Source organism: Tauraco erythrolophus, chromosome 5 (genome assembly GCF_009769465.1).
Source record: "Tauraco erythrolophus isolate bTauEry1 chromosome 5, bTauEry1.pri, whole genome shotgun sequence".
In the NCBI taxonomy this organism is placed as follows: domain Eukaryota; kingdom Metazoa; phylum Chordata; class Aves; order Musophagiformes; family Musophagidae; genus Tauraco; species Tauraco erythrolophus.
The window spans coordinates 14,531,902-14,552,751 of record NC_141469.1 but is presented as its reverse complement, the minus strand read 5'-3'; the positions used below and the strand labels follow the sequence as shown (position 1 = coordinate 14,552,751).

The window sequence follows — 20,850 nt, the reverse complement described above, 5'->3', positions numbered from 1 at the left end:
GAGGTTTTATATAAGAACATATTTAATTTGTATAGTTGCAAGATGAGTGTATTCTACTGAGTCGCATATTAAAGCATAATAGTTTGCAACCAAAGTAATTATTTAAATTTGAAGCTTGGGGGTAGCTGTATTTTGAGGCTCTGCTGTAAAAAATGAAAGTTTTGATTTAGCATGATAAATAAGTATCCATGCCTGAAAAGATTAATGTATGTGCTTCACTTCAGTCAGTGTAAAGAGCTGGTATACTCTGACTTAATTAAGGCCTTACGCTGCATGCAGAAATAGAGATTACGTGAAATTATGAGAGCTCAACACAGAGACAGGGTCCTCCCACCTGGGGCATGAACAAGCACAGTGCTCAGGCTGTGGTCTTTCTCCTGGTTGGTGAAATGAGGAGAAAAGTGTTTGGAGGATTTTTGCTTTCTTTACTAATATAACGTGAGGACTGTTTTCTCAAGTTCTGAAAGGATGTCTGTGTTGGAAGAGGTTTTAATGTTTTCCTGCAGTGAGGATTGCACTAGGAATGTGACAGTTTTCAATGGAAACACTTTTTTTCCAATATTACTGTTTCTGAAAGTATTTTTTTCTTTTTTATTACCAGTCCTTTAGTCCCTCTTCTATGTATTCCTTTGTTCTGCCTCATCATTTTTCATCTTCACTTCTGAGATTACATGCAGTATCACCCCAGACCCATTTGTTTTCATTCTTCTTCCTCTCTGTGCTTTTGCGATTCTGCTAAACTTATTCTCGGCATTTCCTTTTGCCAATTTTTTGCTCGATGGCTGTTGTTATACTTTGCTCATTATTATTATTAAATGAGCTGTTACCCTTCTTTCTTTCCTTTCAAAAAATCCAGCTGTTCAGAATAAGCCAGAGGAGATAGACTGTGCATTAATCTTGGTGTTTTGCTACCAGTGAAAGCAGAAAAATTGTTCAGTATCTTTTTGGAGTTTAAAACCTTGTTTCTTCCAAAAAGTAGTGAACAGTACTTATTGTTTGGAGGTGTAAATTTGAATTGCTATTTACTTTTGCGTAACTGGAAGTAAAATATTTGTGGAGATGATAAGGAAGGAATTCACCTGGAACTATATTCTCTTCCCCCATATAGATAAAGAAATAAGACTGATTCTGAATAATTGCTCTGCGAAGGATCTACGAAAGGATAAGTGGTATTCAGATTAGTTTAATTATTTTGGTTTATCAGGAGGTTTATTAATGTACTGAGCATGTCCTTTCGTTGCAGACTATGTTAAGAAACAAAGCAGTGTACTGTGCAGTGAAATTGTAAGTCCTAAGTGGAGTATTGGTGAAAAGTGTTGCAGCCCTTTCTCTGACAGTCCACAGACAGAATAATGTCTGGAAGGAAAACTTGGCAACGTTTGCGGATTCTTCCACCACTTGCAGCACTTATCCATTCTCGGTTTCATGATGAAAACTTTCATTGCTACAAAGAATTTGGAGAAAATACAATATGCCTTATTGTTAACATTGGCTTTATGACTGTAAATAACATGTTCGATACAGATGACTGCAGCTATGTGGAATGGAGAGAGGACTAAATGTTTGCCAACAGTGTTTTTACTGAGGGAATGTGATGCTGCAGATAACCCAATGTAATGGGTTTTTTTCCAGGACTTCTGATGGTGGAAAGACGGTTGGTACCATTGAAGTCAATCTTTTGAAGATGGGAGAGCTAGAGGATGGGGAAACGGACCACATTGCAACAGATGTCCAAGATCAAAAGGTAGAAACTCAGTTTGTTGCACAAGGTTAATTAGAATGATCAGCTGTACTGAATGCTTCAATTCCAAATTGGGTTAAGGACTTAATAAAAAAATTCTGGAATAAATTACTATGTACACTTAATCTCCTTAAACTAAAAATAATTTTTCGTGAAAATGAACGGGGTAATACTCAATCCTAGTCACTCCTCTTCTTTAGGAAATAAACCAACTGATTTTGACCTCAACTGACCATTTTTAATCACTCCTGATCAAAAAACTGTCCATAGAGACACCATAAATCTGACTTCTTTTCTCCTTGGACAGTTCCTCTGTTTTCTGCCCTTGAAGTCCTGTTCACGTGGATTTTTATGTGCAACCTGTGCCCACAATACTGAAAACCTGGAAAGAATGACAGACAGGCAAGCCAAAGAAGAGGTGAATCCCCTTGCAAAGGGACAGGTTCTGCTGCGTTTCATGGGAGCACACGGTGGGGAAAAATCAGCGGGAGAGATGGCGCAGCAATGGATCCTCAGAGTGCTAGCACAGGGCAGTGTTGACCAGAGGGTGTAAGTAGGGATTCTGTGTTGCGATACTCATGGTGTGGGACAACAGGAAGGACAGAAGGACTTGGAAAGAGCAAAAATGCTCTGAAGTAGGCAGATTGTTGCAGGCAAAGCAATGGAGACTGGAGCTGGAAATTACATGGAGGAAGTGGATCTGAGAAGAATGGAGAGCCAAAGAAGGGAGGGTGGAATAGATGGGCTGAATATATGTTAAGAGGTTTGGGCTTGGGAGAAATTCAGGAATGATCTCTCAGAACGAGAAAATCGGGATTTGAATGATTTGCAGTTAATAAAAAGGTCTCTTCAACTGGGTCTTTGATGGCAGCTGACATACCTGTACAGAGTTTTCTCCTCCTGGTATCTCTACCTCTGCAGCCCTATTCTCACTGAATTTTTTGCAGCCCTAATACTATGGGGTAGCGCTATACATTATGGTGTATTCTGTTTTTCATGAAAAAACAGATAACAGATAACTTCTTTTTTCACCATTCTTCTTAAAAGACTTCAACGCCCTCTTAAAACAATGGACCAGTGGGATCAGTTTCAAAGGAGCCAACAAACACTGTGAAATCTTTCTGGTTATGTACTGTAAAACTTCCACAAGATATGTAACATGAACTGTTTTTTCAGCCTTCTCTTTCATTTTGCTTTTCTTCCATTTCAAAATGTGGAATGAGACTTCTCACAGTTGTTTGAGATGTAATTAATGAGCTGTGTCGAGCTTGAGGGAGTCAGAAGTCATTTTTCCATCTGCTATGAATTTCCTTGTAACACCTGGATGTGTTAGATTTGTGGTTGCTTTTCTTTTGTAGTGTGCATTGGTTCGTGAATGTACAGCCACCGAAGGCGTAAGTGGTAGAGACAACTTGCCTTCCTTAAATGCAGGTAAGATTCTAACATCTGTAAAACATGACTGTGGCAACGCCACATCAGATCCTGAAGAAATCACAAAGATTTGGGGCAGAGCTCTTACAAGGCTCTTCAAATGATGCACACATTTTTAAGCTTAATATTTTAATGTTTTATACATATTTGACAGTGTCACTTTACTGAGAAACGTGAGGAAAACTTTCAGAAATATGTCTATTATGCTTTCTGAAACACTGCTAAAATCTCCGACGTCTTTACCATTCAATGATTTTCAAGACTGTCAGTGACTTCAGTGGGCGTGGAATTAACCTCATAAGCTTTTGTCATGTCATTGCATGACATTTTGTTAAAATAATGATGCATTATTAGTAACTGAATACCCTGGAGAATTGATCTTTCTCATACCTGATGAAGTGGCGATTTCGGTTTGATCTGGAAGCTATATGTCCGAAAATGAAGGAAGCTGTTGGCAAAGTGTTCTCAGCTCCGGGCTTGAGTGTACAGTGTTGAACTAGACCTATTTCTCTTTCATTATACTGAGAAATATTACATGCTGATATGCTGCACCATAAAAGTTTTATTAGCCCGAGTTTATGAATCTCCATTACTCTGCTGTAACAATGTCACAAATAAGTTATATGGGTCATCTGAAACCACAGTGCTGTCAAGAATTCTATGTATTTGCTGCATGCAGTTGAAGAGAAATGCTACTGAAGTATTAAAACCTTTTAAAACCTTTGCTGAAACTTTTTCATATGACTTCACTGATAGGACAGACTTATTAGACTATCTTTGCGGTCTGAAGGAAGCACTAGAAACCTCAAAAAAATAGATTTTTTCATGTATGTATGAATGCTGTAATTTTTTTCTGTGATTTGTTGACACTAGATCAGAAGCGGGGAAAAATTTCTTCTTCAGAACTGCCATTTCTTTTCATCAGTTCAATGTAAGACTAGATATGTTTGTAGAAAAGATATTCATTGAGAATTACTAAATGCACAGGAACTACATCTGGCTCTGGAAGTTCCTGAACTGAAAATAGCTGGAGGCAGGGAGAGTATCTTGCATCTCTAGGTATCTATTTATGGCTCTTCTTGGAGACAAGCTACAGAGCCAGTTGAACGATTTAGTCTAGCTCAGTGCAGCTGTTATTTGATTCTGATTCTGTATGTCATCCAGATAAGTGGGTCTTAAATGACATTTCTGCTCAGAGAAAACGTTACTGATTCACAACTGATTTTTTTCAATTTGCTGCCTCCGTTGGGTGTGTTCGGGGTTTTTTTATTGAGTTTTTTTGGATGGAGAAGTGCTGCAGTTTGGGGCATGTATTTTGTTGGAACTGTTGGAACTTCCAAGGTAGATGTTAGTTGCATGATGTCTAGATCGCTTTGCAAAGAGTATTTGCACATGATTCTGCACTGTACCTAGGCAGAGCTAAATGTTTCGGCAGTTATGGTTCTCATATACAAACACACAAAATAAACCCAAAACCCCTACCCGACATTGCTAGGGTTTATAAAGTCAAACATACCATGGAGGGAGATTTTCTTGACTTTTTTTTTTTGTTTTTTAAGAGTTGAGGGGAAAGAGCAGACCTGCAGATGCACACGCAAGAAATGACAGCACAGAGGATATTGGAAAGAGTTTTCAGTCACAGGAAGTTTGCTCTAATAGATACTTAGTCTCCAGTCTGTTTCCTGTACTTGTGACTTCCTCTTCTCACCCCAGCATTGCCTCTGCTTCCCTGCTGACACCTGGCACTAGTTCCAGGTTTTGTCAGTCCCATTCTTCGTATTGAATTCCCAATTTCTGATCTTAGAAAATTTTAGCTCTCCTTTTATATTCTCAGCCCGTTTACCCAACCGGTCAAACTGCTTCCCTGGCATGCCTTCATGACTGGGTTTCATATGGATCAAAGCTCTCTGTGTTGCCTGCAGACTGGCTTTTTCATATGGGTACCAGTGCTGCCCTTAAGCATGTTTTACGACACGCTAGCTCTGCCCAAAAACGTGTTCATCCACTCTGTACCAATGACATGCACAGTTTTGTTGGTGTTAGAAGCTGGGAAGGATGCAAGGATTTTCAATAAAGGTAGGTCCTTGGTGCGTCTATGAGGTGTTAACTCCTACTTCTGAGTTTTTACATACTGAGATTTCTTTCCCAAGCCTTATATTGTTGTCAGATCTGGGTGGATTGCTACAGACATAGTAAAATGCACATCTCTCTAAAAGATTTACTGTCAGAATTCAAGTCTATAAGGCACAGAACTTTCTATGGCAGATTTCTGGCCTTGTTCTGTGCAGCCGGACCGTCTTAATGGAAAATTTCAAAAAATAATTAGTTTAAGCCAGACAAATTTCAGTGTGGCAAAATTAGAGGTGATCAAATACAAAGACTGAAGGGGAAGGAACAATATTGGTACAGGCTAGTCGATAGCATCGACGTTGCCTGCACTACTTTCCCTGCTGTGTACATACAGAGCTATCTACAGTATAGTATATATTCCATGTACATACGTATTTAGTACATGTGCATACGGTTGTAAAGATTTCTGGTTCTTTCTGTTTTATGTTGTTTATCAGGCCTTTAAAACTATGAAACTGAAAAAATACCCCTCTGTGAATCTTCAAGCCTGCAGGCATAGATGCACATTGGCGTTTTTCTGAAATTTAAATCTTAATATAAGGAACTCGCAGCCCTCAAGTGCGTTGTAAGGCACTTATTGAGTGAGTGGGAATGAGTATCATATTTCAGAGGCTTATCACTATTCCATTTATACCGCAGGAGATTTGAATTTATATGTCTTAAAAATTCAGTTGTTTATTTATGACACTGGAGAGTTTGCCAATTGTTTGCATGTAAACATATTGCGCTTTACAATAAAGAAGAGAATAAAAGTAACTGAAATTAAGGAAAAATTAAGAAAGTTGAAATTATTCTTCCTGAGATGATATGTATAATACACCTGTGCTACAAAGGAAGATATAAATAGAAACACTGTTAGTAAATTAGTATACGGCAGCAGTATGCTTTGATCTATGTTCCATAGGGAACAAAAATGAAAACAGAGTATTCAATCTTTTATGAATTTTTTTATTTTACTTGCAGGGGAAGCAGTGTGAAGGATGTTGCATGGAAAAAAAAAAAAGCACAGAAGTCTTTAAATTTAAAACTGAAAAGGTCCAAAATTATGAATGGTTAAATAGATGGCATTGGCTTTTAGGCTTCGCTCTACAGAGAGAGACTTTTAAAATAGTTGTTGCCATTTTTAACAACTGCCGTTCATCTGGATTATCTTTTTTTTCAGTGCCTTTCATGATCACTGTCTAAATACAGGAAGGATTAACTTTATGAAACTTTCACTCATTTTAATAACTACTTTTTATACAAGCCAAATCTATTCTTGCCATTCTTACTGTCTGGGGGGTTTTACATACATTCTGGATTTCTTTTTTGGACAACTTACTGTAATTAGAACACAGTTATTGTTGTAATTGGAAAGGAAAATACATCTGAGATTTTATGGAATCACATGACCAGTAGTTCTCTTTATAAGAAAACCAGCAAGTATTGTGCAGCTTCCATTGACAATTTCAAGCTTTAGCAATACTGCAAATGGGAATTATTTGGATTCCGTGTGAAAACAGAATTCCTAGCCTTTTTTTCTGAGTTTATAAATTAAATTTTCTTCATAAACCCATCTAGAGATGTTTTGGCCATTTTTTAAAACTTGCAACACAATTGAGATTATCTCTATCTGAAAGTTCAGACTCAGAGGTAGTACCTGAAGAGTAGTTTAATAATTTTAACAATTATAAAAGTCACAACTTCGGATCCACATTTTTGAAGTGATTCCTAGTCTCCCTTGCTATCATGCTGCAGTCCTGTTGGGTGGTTCTTTGGTTTTGTTTTTTTCCCGTGATGGTGGTGGTGATAGTGGAGAGATGGAAGGAAAGACGTTGTGGAAGTACGTATATACATTAGGTTCTCACAGACAAGCATGAAAGTAATAGATTCTGAGTGCAGATTTAAGGGCTGTTCTTGGAAAAACATTCTTTGTGATAACTTCTTAGGAAGGAAGCAGTGGACAATAGTGAAGTCCATGTGGTGTGGATCCTCAAGCTGTAAAATGTGTGTAAAGGTGCTTGAACATTGAGGTATTTTAGGTGTTAGTAGTAAAGGAAAATTGCTGTTCTTCATATACCATAGCTATCAAGCATCTATTAGGCTTATTTCATAACAGAAAGTCACAATTTAGTTTTTGTAAGTAAAATCACTAATAAAGGCAAAACGACTCTAAAAAGACTTCCAGATTCTCATCAAAAACTAATGATTAAAGAGATCTCAGTAGAGTGATGGGAATAGAAAACAAGACATCTGCAATTACTTAAACATGATGATTTACAACATTTTTTTCTTTGAGTTGCCAATAGCCATTTTATTTCAGATTATCTTTGAATCTCTGGACTTGTTTTAGACCTTTCCTAAAGGACTTCTGCTAAAAAGCATTTGATTAGATAGACAAGACAGTTTGTGTACCTTTGATAACTTGGTCTGTGTTTTTCATTCGCTGTAAATCAGCCTACATAGGCAATAATGGTGGCAGTGAGTTGTGAAGCTGAAATTTCTATTAGTAGATGTCATTTTGACAGTAACAGCTTCCTTGCAGCGCACATGGGAAATGCATTCCTTTGAGTTATAGACCATTCGGTGGCAGATCAATGGGAGCCTGCTCTCAGGCAGCTTTTTCCAGAAGGCTGATAGAAAGGTGCTGTTGGAGGATTTGGATGGCTGTCCAAAGTCATTCTGAGTTAGGAAGCAGTGGATGTGTGTGTTAAATGACAATCATTTGTCTCCAAGTAAGCTTATCACTGTAGTCGAACAAAACTTTTCTTTCTCAGCTTTTTCCCCATTTACTCTTTCTGGAAAATTAGTTAAGAGTGGGGGAATAAAAAAGAAAAAGGAGGAAAGATGAGAGTACAAATTTCCCACCTTTATTATATAGCATCATTGTAAGATCTGAATGAAAACATAGCCAGCATGTGAAAGCTTTAAGATAAAAGACATAGTGGGTTTTAAACATAACCTTCCAACACATCAAGTAACATGATTTTTCTATGCCAAGTTACAACAGCGATCCAAAACCAGTGTGTAACATATTTACAGGATTGTTATATTTATGTCTATGTAGTGACAATTTCTTGACCATGTCAATGAGCAAGTTGACTCTAAAACGCCATCCTCTTGACTACGTCAATGGTCAAATTTCCTTCAATGTAGATGCACACCATCTATTTCTGGTAATGACTTCTGTATGTGCATGTCATGGAGAAAATTCATCAGATACAGCTAAACTGAGGCATGCTTCACTTGTCCTGTGCAGTTTATTAGCGATGTGAGTGATTCTAGCAGATGGTAAGTGATGACATTGACTGAATGTGAGTTCACTGTTTATTTGTGCATTCCATTTTTCCTAACTGTATCTTAAGTGTAAGAATAGAGAGCATAATTTACAGTTTCACTACACTGAAATACCAAATTCACAGGTTACCTACTGCGTGAGAAAAAAGTGATTTATCTACTCTACTTGTAATTGTCCCTCACAAGCTGCTATAATAAATTAAATAAAAATGCAATGTTTTTAATTTAATTTTAGGACCATTAAAATTCTTTCTGGAAGCAAGGGGGGAAATAACGTATTATTTTTTGGATGAAATTGTTGTCATAAATTTTCAGAGAGTCATATAACCACTCTAAAGCAGTGATATAATTTTTCCTCTCTGCAGTGTTAAAAAACCCAATCTGTAAGTTGTATAGATTCCCTACTTCTGACAACAAGTGGATGCGCATCCGGGAACAGATGGCTGAGACCACCCTCTCTTTCCATGTTCCTAAAGAACTGATCAATCTGCACATAAAGGAGGATATGAGAAGGTAAGGAAGAAGAAGTAGCAATAGCAAATATTAAGTTTTATTTTTCTGAGTTGGAATAATGTAAGTGATCAGCTAAAAATACTAATTTGTAGTATGAAATCGGCAAAATATAGCAGTCTTTTTGGCTAAGAATTTACAGCTGTAACTGAACAACAGAATTGATTGCTCAGAATTTTTAGGAATTCTGTGACTTTAAGTTCTGAGAAATAAACTGTGGTAGAGTGCAGTCAAGACTTGAAATGTGTAAGCATCAACGGTTGATTAACCATATAAATATTCTGAGAAGTTAACGTTTTATAAAGAAACAATACATGATGAGTGTGTGAGCTATATTGTAGTGTGTTTGGCTTTGTGTCTGGGCAGTGCTAGTATCACAGCTGAACATTATGCAAGTAATGGAAAACTACGTGTGTGCAGTTAATAAAGGAGCAATGAGAATATAAATCACATTCCTCTAATGTAAATTAGTTGGCATAAGAAAAGGGTACCAAAGTAATGTAAGTTTGACACCTTTGTTCATGTTTGGGCTTGTAACCAGGGGGAGACATGTGAGGATTGTTACAATGTATGTGGCCTGGGAAAAAAAAAAAAAAAAAAAGAATAGGGAGCATGAGTATCCCAAACTCCTTGGCATGTCCAGATTCCCACTGCAGTGACTAAAATGGCAGCCTGTCCTTGAATACTTGTAAGCTTTGCTGATACAACTGCAGAAAAAAGCAATAATTTAAGCAGTCCAGGGCTTCCTTGAAAGCATGCCTTCTTTTTCCAATAATAATGGAAGGTGTAGAAGATGATACTGGCTCTTTCCCTATGAAAGGAAACTCACACATCAGTGGGCGTCTGGTCTCATGTATAAGGCTAACCCTGTGAGCTGGTGCTGCATCCCAAAGCCATCCTGCGCACTTTCAGGCAACTCCCTCCGTCAGAGGGGGTTGCCTGTGGTTGGTTGCCCTCCAAGAGGAGCTTCTTCTCTTTTTTTATTCACCCTGTCTGGTGCTTCTGTATAATTTTTTTATGTCAACAGAACAGCATGTGGGAGACCACAATCTTGCTTTTAATGAAGTCAATGGACTGATACATACTTATGCATGGTGATGATGGGTTATAAAAATCATATGAATTGTTATAATACTTTATTCATTTACTACTGTGTTTAGGCATTTATGGCCTGATCTTGTTTGAGAATACTAATGTGTAAGGTGGTTTTTTAGGAAGCAATAAAAATAGATTATGCTGACTTGCACAGTTCATCTGCTTCCCAGATTTTCATTTGCCCCATGGGTAAATGCCTTTTAAATGTTAGGGGATTACTTTAACCACTTTTACTGCTACTGCATTGTTCTCTCCAAAGACATAATGCAAGTAATAGCTCTTGCTCTTGTTTCATGTTATAGCATTCACCTCCTTGGATAAAGTCATAGTAAAGAATCACCATGGTTTGTTTTTTTAATGATTATTCAATACTCACCAAAATAAAGAAAAGCTTTCAGGAAGAAACATAAATAAAAGTTGCTCAAAGATTGAGGCAAGTGGTTCTGGTTTTCCTGGCTGCCAATGTGGTTAGCTGTTCACGCCTGGTAGAAAGTTTGGGTGTGAGAGAGAGAGGGGCAATGTGATTGTATCAGTCTGAGGGAGGAGGTAAGACCAACCAAGAGGAGCAACAAATTGTGGTAGAATGCTAGCAAATAATGGGCATCTGTGTCACCTATCATCGTATAAGCATGTAAGATGGAGCTTCAGCTTTGTGTGGGCTTTGCTTTTTGAAATAATTGCAAAGATGGGTGCTCTTGCGGACTCCTTAAGTTTGTAAAGTAGTAAAACGATGTGTTAGGAGGGTATTGTTATGTTAGTTCTTGAACTCGCACAAAACTTACACTGTACCATCTTGAGGCTATTCTGTTTTGATGTATTCTTCTCTGCATCTTTTTTCCCCAGTTAGTATAAAAGAATAAATATTTTTGTCTCAGAGGCCACTTCTTCTCATCCTCAGAATTCTTCTCATCCTGTTTAATTTTATTCCTATTGCAGCTTCAATATCCTCTGGTCTGAAGCAATTACCTATAAAAACCATCCAAGTGAAGTGTTAATCCCATTCAGTATTCTATCTTAAATTGTAATTTAAATTCCCTTTTCTCATAGCTTTTAAGATGGTTTATCTATTGATAAAACTACAGTGTTCACTGTTAACCAAACTTTTTCATTTACTGACTTGATACTCTGAAATATGTAACCTGTAAGGATGTTAAACTTTGTTTTTCAGCATCAAATAATGTTTTTAAAGAAATGCATGCATTACAGATTTTATCCTTCAAACCTCCTTGGAAGAAGTTTTAATAGGAGCTATACGGTCACTTTTAGTGTTCTAATAACGATCATGCAGTCTGCTTTGCTGGTTTTTATTAAGAAATTATTTGCTTCTTCCTCAAGGTTTTCCAGCAAGTCCTTTCACCTGTTTTGAATATTTCTTTACGCAAATCTTGTCCAGATGTTTTACAGCTATCATACAAGATTAGCCAAGTAGTTCTTCAAACCCAGGGATTGTAAAATAGCCTTACTAGGTTACAATAATTGCTCAGAAAGTTGATCGACCTGTATCATCTAAGCTTGCAGTTGTAGATGGAACCTGTGCTGCACAGCAAGAGAATTAGAAGACTGTAGTGGAAGTTGCAGTGCACGTGTCTTTCAGATTTGCCACCAAAGCTCTTGTGAATCCCTTGGGACCAAACTCAGCTTTGGCTGAAAGGAAATTCCACCTACTTACTGCCAAATTTGGCCCGTGGCATTCGTGCTCACAACCCATAAACAAATTGCGAGGATAAATTATTGAACTTTCCTTGAACCTTCTCTCCAGAGTACAAAGCACACTCAAGATTTCCTCCTGCATCAGGAATGACTGTCCTGTCCCAACTTCAGTAGTTTTTTCTTATGCAAATCTATTCTCTTTGTCTGTTTTTCTGTTTTCTTTCTTGTCACATTACAGAATGAGGACAAAGTTCAGACTGTCTGAAAGATGTAGGGTTTTCTGCTGCCTTTTAATACACAACTTCTAGAGAGAAATGGAGACCCAGACAGAAATGCTGTGTGTTGGAAGTAGGCATTGATTTTTCCGGACCTTTGCATGTTATTTTTTTCCATGACTTATTTTTGAGCAATTGAACTGCAAAAACATTGTATTGATAAGAGGTAATAGCATTTAAAAAGTTATTTTGGGTAAATTTACCATGACTTTTGAAGCTGTTTGAACCAACTGCATTTAGACAGGCACTGTTAATATGCTATCCACTTTTAAAACCTTACTTCAGGTAACTGCCTAGCACAAATATTCAGAGAAGTAATTTTTTAACACTTAAAAAATTCCCAAACATGTCAGTAAAATGTAGCCCAAATACATTCATAAACAGTATTTACCCCATTGTGCATCAAAAAGGATGTAAAACTTGCCTCTTCTTATTCTCCATCAGTTATTGCATAGAGGAATACAAGTGTATGAATGTAAATGTAACTTGATTTTTGTGAGTGATGTTTAGACAATTGCCCTCCTCCAACGTGCTCAGTTTAAAACCCATTAATTTATAAATTGAAGTATAAAATATATTGTAATGTATGAACACTACATAGTTCTCTGTCCTCTTGATTTTGCTGATCGTAATGAATTTTTGAAAAGATGGCTTCTGTGAAAGTAGTAAGAGGAATTTTCATATCAGGCTTAAAGAAGTAAAATTTGCTGGGCTTTAATTTGTTATTAACTGTTGAAAGTTGTAGTACATTGGAATGGAGTGACGTTACCTGATGTGTTTTGTGGTAGCTACCTCTACATAACATTGCCTATTGTTCAGCAGTGCTGAAAGCTATGAAATGTTAACTTACATTCTGACTGTCTTGTCAGAGAGGGGTTTTTGTTCTTATTTTCTGCAAAAATCCACCCAGGCTTTAAGACTCCACAAAATAATTCTCTACCAGTCAGCAATCCTTCTCAGAAACTCACTGCTAAAATTTCCAGATGTTATGTTTGTGCACAGCATGCCCCAGTCCATGTTGAGCAAATGATATAACTTGTGGGTCGTGGTAGAGCCTCTCATATTTTATAGTGAAGTACAATACAAAACCAAAGCAAAAAAGAATCTCTTTCTCAAGATTATAATTATTTTAACACACTCAAATTCTGTCATCACAAAAGGCATTTGAATTTTTACATTCTTGACTAGACGCTTTGCACTTACGAGTGCTTATCTGTGGTTTTAATAGCACTAAGTTGGGTGTAATTTTGTCAGTTCATGTCAGTGAAGGTGCAGAGAATATCAGTTAGAGGCGTCAAGGCATTAAGGTGATTTAAAAAGCTTTGTACAGTTTTATTATGTTGCTTGTATCCTAAAGATCCTCACTGTTTATTTTGAATGAGGCCCTCTGATTAATAAATTGGGGAAAAAAGAAAACAGAAACAAGCAAAACTGTTTAAATGCTTCAGTAATCATGCAATTGATCATGCGATTAATCTTGCCACGTATGTGATTCCAAGCTGAAAGAAATAAATGAAGCTATAAATATAAAATATTATTTTAAAAAAAGTTATAAATATAAACTGTGAGAGTAAAATGGTTTTGCTTATATCATAGAGCTGAAGTAACATTGTCTTCAGCTGATTATAGTGTTTCCTAATGAAACAGTAAAATTTAAAAAACAACCGACCGAAAAAACCACCTAAACCAATTCTATATAGCATTGCTAGCTATTAAAATATAATTTAGGATTAAAGTGTGAATTCCACAGATGCCATTCTGAGTATTACTGAATTTGAGACTCTTTGCAACCGTGTGACGCAGGAGAATTATCCTCTGCTATTAAATGCAAAGCATAGAATTAACATCAAATGCTCATGCTGTTTGAAGATCTTGAGTCTTTCAGAGATAAACCCAGGTAATAAAAAAATCTAAGAAAGGGGAAGAGTTTCAAGGCAGGAAGGAAGAAATGGGCTTAATTTAACTTATATATTGTCTACACTTTTTGGACAATGAAAAGGGGATGGTCGTGGATAGAAATGCAAAAGGAACTTAAAAATTCTAGCTCTCGGAAACACTATAAAATATTCTCAAGCCTTTGCAAATCCCAATCTCTTCTCCACATATACATAGAAGAAAGAGCTTTGAAAATATTTTTGTGTTTGGTGGCTTGTTTTTTTGAGGTGGTTTGTTGTTTGGTTTTGTTCTTTTTTTTTAAACAAATGTTTAAGGCATGCAAAAGGCAGGCACAACCTGCACTTTAATTTTCAGTTACCTGTCAGGTCAGGCTTAACAGAACCTGAAATAGTTGATGGAAATTCTGTAAGAAAAGAAAAACTGCAGCTGTTTTTAAGAGGTTAAATGAAAATGATTAGGAAAGAAAAGTATCCTTTTGTTCACTTTCGTGGCAGCCTCCCCAGAAGGGATTAAATCCTCCTTAGCAATTATTTGTCTGTTTTAGAAACGGTATAGTAAAAAGGCTATGATTCTTTTATTTCTGGAGAGAATGTTACATTGTTTTGTTGGTTTAATGCCTGTATATCACAGGACCATAACTTGTGGTAAAGAAAAATGAGAGTAATTTTATCTGCTTCTATTCTACAAAAAAAAGAAATGGTTTTCCATAAACGTACGCACTTTAAAGTAAGATTTGTTGGGAAAAATAATTCCTGTGCTCCTTTCCTTAGAAGGAAGCTTCTGAGCTTCCTTTACTTATGAGTGATAGAGTCATGCCCCAGTGCTTATGATGTATGTTTACTCCAAAGCTCCTGTTTGATAAATATTCAGAACTTTGTCACTTTTGTAATATTATAAAACTTTTGCAAATATAATCTGCAGAAATGTCTCATCTTGTTTTGAATCCTGCTAGGCACTTTGGTTCTGATGTTTTGTGACAGTGGATTTCATAAGCTAATTTTGCTTGGTGGAGACAAAAATTACTTCCTTTTTTCAGTTTTGAATTTCTTGTGTTTGCTTCCCTGGGAATTGTATCACTGGATTTTTGAAACTGAATGAATCAAAAAATTGCTGCTTTGTCTTCGTACAGCATTTTTGGTTTATGTGCCTTTATCATGTTCTCTTCATTGTCTCTTCTTCATATAATTACACTGATCTTTTCAACTGCATTTTTCAATTAGTGAAGGTTTGTGCTATGTCCTTAATGATGCAAATGGCTACTCCTGCTATTCCCTTGTCTGAGACTAAATAATCAGATCCAGAATAGTGAATCATAAGATGCCCCTTTATGACTCTTCTTGCTCGTGTTAGTATCTTGCTGCTATTTTTTCACTCTATTTTGATTTTATTGTCACTGACCACAGGTTTTCACTGTGCTTTCCACAGTGGTGTCTGAACTGTTGAAGCTAGTGGTAGTTTTACAAGAACAAGTTCATTGGGAACATGATTTTAGTATTAGAACTTTCTTCAAATAATTTTTGAACATGATGCATACCACCCCTTGAAAGTACTCCTTACAGAATTCAGTAGTTTGCATTTTTGGCGTTGAATATGTTTTCTTTAGACTTCTAAGCTGTTTCTATATTCTCATATCCAAAGTGATGAAAAAGACTTTTTTTTCCTGTTACTGTGGTCATTAGAGTCTATGGCACAAAGCAGAAAATGTTTAAGTAGAAATTATCAACACGCATAATAGAGGAAATTCTTTATGCCAGACTATAATAATGCATCTAAGGTGTTCTTAAAAATTAAAAAATATAAAAGCATGAGTTGATAAATCAAAAGACAGAATATTAATCTGAGCCATGGGTGCTCAACCGTCATTTGATCATGGACTTCATCAAACATTTGCTTGAAACAAAGAAATTGCATGTAGTTTTACTACAGGTCTAATGGCAACAGAATTTAACTGCTAGTAATGTCAGAAACGTATCCAGTCATGTGGTGTTTACTGATCTCTGGTTGCCCTGAAATAGCTGTTCATTAAGAAAAGCACAGATACTTCAGTCCAGGCGCAGATCCTCCTAAATCATCCCACATATCAGTGTAGCAGCTTGTGCCATGTCTCTGCTTTCCGTTGGCAGGGGAAGGCTGGGTAAAGTTCAAGTCCCCTAAATGACAGAGTGTAGATTGACAAGTCATTCAGAGAAAAAGAAGTTGTTGGTTTTTAAGTAGGAGCCGGAAATGAAGGTTGGTGACATTTCTAATAGTGCTGTGGGATCCTGAGGAGTCTCATATCTTATTAATTTTTCATCTCTTTGAAATTTTGTTATATTAACACGAATGATCATTAATCCTTATACTAATGATCAATGTGGTAATAGTGCTTTCAGCAGATCAGGATCCAATATGGACTTTTTCTGCCATAATGGCAGCAAAGAGTTTTGAAGAAAAGGTAACAGGTAGATTTTATTTTTTTAATGAGGAACTGCTTCCAACCGTAATTGGAAGTGCTGATGGAAAGCTGGCATCATTAGTCTACTAAAGGAAAGAATGGATGTGAAAAAGAGAAAGTACCTGAGAAAGGCTTAAAAATAAGCTAATTAGCTAATGTTTGAAGTAGAGGAGGAAGAATGGGACAGATCATTTTCTGTCCACGTTCTGGTTAGATACAAATGGGGCAAGATTATGTCAAGGCCACCAAAGAAGTTATTGAAGTAATGAAGGCAGGAGGCAATGAAAGTTGATACACGCTCCTGGGTGGGAGTTCCTGTTGTCCAGAAAAGACTATCCAGGAGTCAATTTGAGGATCTGAACAGCAAGATGTAGACAAAGCTTGGATTTGGTTCTGTAAGAAAGGTTGAAGTTAATGTTGAGCACAGGATCTGTCATGGTGATGAATGCAATTACCTGGAAAAGACTTCAAGAGGGGATTTGGAGGGCAAGAAGATTATAAATAGTTCTGATTTAACAATATTGAGTTTGCTCTGAGCTTACTGCTCTTTTTACAACCTATTCAAAATTCCGTTGCTGCATTGAAAAGATGAATCAGTAACCGATTTGCTCTCTGTAGAACCAATATATATTATACTTATTAATTTTCTTTTATAGCACAGTTGTTGATATGATTACTGATTGAAGTGTGTTTTTAAAGTTATTCCATGAAATAAGTTCTGGTGTAAGTATTATAGTATTATTAAAACAAATTAAAGATTCTTTTAAGATTGTTGTTGTGGGTATTGGTATGAACTGTAAACTTCCGAATTTAAAAAATATTATGTTTCTTCAATCTGTTTGTCTACTTTTGGGAGAGATGTTTCATGATAATGATAATAAAGCTTGGTATTGTGGAATATTGTTGATGGAACTTAGATATAGGCAAGATAATTCTGTTTTCAGCCATAACTCAGAGTTGTACTGAATCAACAACAGAAATGACAAATAGTAAGAGATCACAAGACACAAAAAATATTGAAATCCTACGTCTTATATATTTTCATTTCAAAAAAAGATATGAAATGTGCAAAAAGGCTATTTTTTGAGGAATAATGTGTGGCATATAATCCTGTTTATCTCATGGTTTTGATTTTACTGTATTTAAAAAAAAAAATAAATTTAGAAAAGGTAGTATTTCAAGTTTCCATGTTATACATGCTCTAGATGACTATAAAAGTGCATTTACATTATTAAAACTTTGAAGATAAGATGTGTCTTTTTATGACATACTCTAGTGGCTGTATTTTGACTTCAGTGATGTGTATATGTTTCTTAGATGGAACAAATAGAAACCTGGTTGACAAGAGCAGGATTTGATGTTCCTTGAAAACATGTTAATATGGTGGGATTTCAGTTTTCCCTACCCATTGCTGTTGGTGTCGATGGAGTTTAACTCATAGCCAGCCAGTTAAACCAGTTTTGGTATTCGGTTAGATATTTTAGTCTGAGATAAGGGGTTTCTACTCCTGTTGTTGCTTGGCTTGAGCATGGGGCCAACAGCTCCAGGAGCGGGCTTAGATAGGGACAGGAGAGCAGAGCCCCAGCAGTGGATTTTCCATGGGGTAGAGGGCTCAGAATGTGACATATTGATGTGCCCACCTCCCACTGTGTGGTATTTCTCCAGTCTCTGCAGAATACTATATTCCTGTATAGAAGGAGCAGTAAAGTTTTAGAGCTCAGCCAAGTCCAAACATTGTTCCTAAAACTATTAAATAAGACACCATAAACATTAAGGGACAAAATAACTTCACTGCAAATAAATAAAATTGTATAGCCTGCCAAATCTTACGAGCTTTTCTGAGGAGGAAGCCCTGAGATTTTCATTTAATGGGATGTCTCATTTTTAAGATGCTAAAAACTGGCAAGGAAAACGATGGTTGAAAATGGCAGTTTTATCCTCTTACTGCTGATGATTCTTGTGCTACAGCATTGCCAGTTTGTATCAACGGAGGAAAGGTGAACTGTTTAATCTACTTCTGTTCTTCGGGTTGAATGAAACGGGGAAAAAAGTAATCATACATCATGAGTAAACTCCTGACGAGTTAATGTATTGCAATCTTTGTTTCTGATTTGATGCTTTCAAGGAGACGTATAAACAAAATACCTTCATTCTGCTTCCAGTACAATCTGTTTGATTTTGGTTGTCGTATTAACCAGGAGCAGAATTATGCCTATATAGCTTATTCTAATACTGTTCACGCTAATGCGAAGCTAATAATGATAAGGGAAACATCTGTGTATCAGTGTGGGGCATTCCTGTTTAAAAATAATTTTAGGACTTTTTGGCTAGTGGTCAGAACTGTTGCAGTAAGCATGACTCTGTGTTCCTGTGTTGCAGTCTCATTGGTCTTTTTCTACTCCGTCTCCCCCTGTTTTTCTGTTTTCTTCAGTAATTTTCGTATGTGTGAGAGCTGTCCTCTGCAATTCTTTGATACTTCCAAATATTGTGGTGAAACAGTCTGCTTGATGCTTTGAGGAAAATGAGGAAAACTAGTTGGTCATGTCACACAAGTTTTCTTCTGAATAGTTCCTAGTTTGAAGTCTCGAAAGGTTTTGTTTTCAGTTTCTTTAAAAGCAGGTCCCTCAAAGGAACTCTGGGATAGATGTGGGATGAACTTACTTTGCAAGTGGGGAAAACAAACAGAAAGCCCAGTGTACTGTAACTGTGCTTGTTTGTGTAGGAAATTAGTGATCTCTATTTCACTGAGGTCAGCTCTCAGAGTGTACAGGAAAACTGATAATTTGTTAAAGGATTTCCTTTCAGATTTTCAGTGACATGTTTGGTTACCATAACACTGCTATTTTGACCTGATGAACACAGCTGTAAGACTGAAGATTACGTTTTAGGGGACTGGTGGGGTTGGATTTTTTTGTTTGCATGTTTTGTTTTGAATACTAAAGAAACGTTGTGAGGGCTGGTGTGTTGGTTAAACTGACTTTTGGAGAAATGCTGCTATAACTGTGTTTATGGTGTTTATGAAAGTATCCAAAGAGTAGACTGTATTAAAACAGCTATGCTGCAAGCCCTGGAAAACTTTGTTTTCTTTACAATGGTGTTTAATATTTCTTTGCTTGCTGTGAACACAGCTCTCTGGAGCCTGGAAGCTGCCTTACCTCCAGGAAAAAAAATATTTCAGTTTTCAGGCTACTGTGCTTTTACCAGATACATCTTGAACACAAATTACTGTATTATTCACTGATTTGAAATTCTTTACTGTGTAGCTGAAATCAGCAGAGTTTACACGCATCATGAAAACAGATTTTATTTCAACTAGGAAGTTCTTCTGATGTTCTTTATTTAATAAACTGCTTTTGGATTAATTGGATGAATTTGGATGAATGTTAATGGATTAATGAATTAATTAGTGCCTTCTCTTTTCACTTTTTGATGCAGGAATCAGGAGCTCAAAGACTTGGGAGAACTTGCTCCTCACTGGGACAACATGCGCAAAAGTGTTATTGCTCACTGTGATCAGATGCTGAGCATGTATCAGGACACTCTGGCAGAGCTTGGGAAGCATACAGGTATGGTTCTGTGAAAGTAGCCTCTCTTCTTCTGGAGCAATTAATTCTTAACTAGGTTGATTGTTATTAAATACTGGTGTATTCAGCAGAAATAAAACACATAAAATGGTATATTGGTAATCATTGTGTTTCTGAGATACTCACAGGTGCCCTATTTCCTCAGCTGAATGTTTTTGCTGCCTTCCAGCAGCTTTTCACAGTTAACATGGCACACGGTTACGCAGCAGCCAAAAAAGTTGGAGAAGTGGGTATGTGTGGTTTAATTGCACGTTCCCTTGAACATACTGCTCTGGTAGTGTTGCGTACTATCTGCCAATTGAAACCAGCCTTGGAGGTAGTTGTGTCAGTTTTTCTTGAAACCTGACTTAAGTTAACGATTAACAGTCTACAGGATAACAGTAGCATCTCGCTACACTTTACATATCCTTAGTGTAGTAGTTATCGTTGCCCACGTTGTGCCAGAAAAGCACAGAATTACTGTGGGATGGGCAGTCTGTCCTCAGTCCAGACATAGCAGTATGCGCTGTCTTGATTTTTTTTTTTTTTTATGTGGAGACGGTGGTCTCATATTGTGATGTGCACTGGGTGCTTGTCCAGTTAACATCTGCCGGAGTCCTGTGGTCAGGGACTGTAATGTGTCATTGTGTCTGCTTGCCAGTGGAATAAGACAGTGTCAGTGACAAATGTGCAGAAAAGACAGCTGGTCTTTTCCTCCTGTAGTAATTCTTGCCTATAAAAAGAAGAAAAAAAAAGACTGCAGGAGAAATTATTTCTTTTTTTTTTAATGTCTTTTCTTCTGATTGTTCACAAATCATTGGAGAAACTTAGGATAACTCTTTTCTGTTT

At 36.8% G+C, this 20,850-nt stretch overlaps 1 protein-coding gene across 9 annotated transcripts in view; it reads left to right on the top strand.

The window, feature by feature from the left end:
• The window catches only part of INPP4B (inositol polyphosphate-4-phosphatase type II B), a 282,937-nt gene that overhangs the window by 165,660 nt on the left and 96,427 nt on the right, over positions 1 to 20,850 (top strand). For 4 of the 9 annotated variants that reach the window (XM_086612547.1, XM_086612549.1, XM_086612550.1 and 1 more), the window contains exons 1-4: positions 1,685 to 1,744; positions 3,100 to 3,172; positions 8,944 to 9,091; positions 19,874 to 20,004. In XM_086612547.1, the coding sequence (XP_086468673.1) occupies positions 1,685 to 1,744; positions 3,100 to 3,172; positions 8,944 to 9,091; positions 19,874 to 20,004 (412 nt within the window). Of the gene's footprint in view, positions 1 to 1,632; positions 1,745 to 2,048; positions 2,160 to 3,099; positions 3,173 to 8,943; positions 9,092 to 19,873; positions 20,005 to 20,850 lie in introns of those variants that run through there. The other 5 variants (XM_086612544.1, XM_086612543.1, XM_086612545.1 and 2 more) reach the window with 3 other exon arrangements.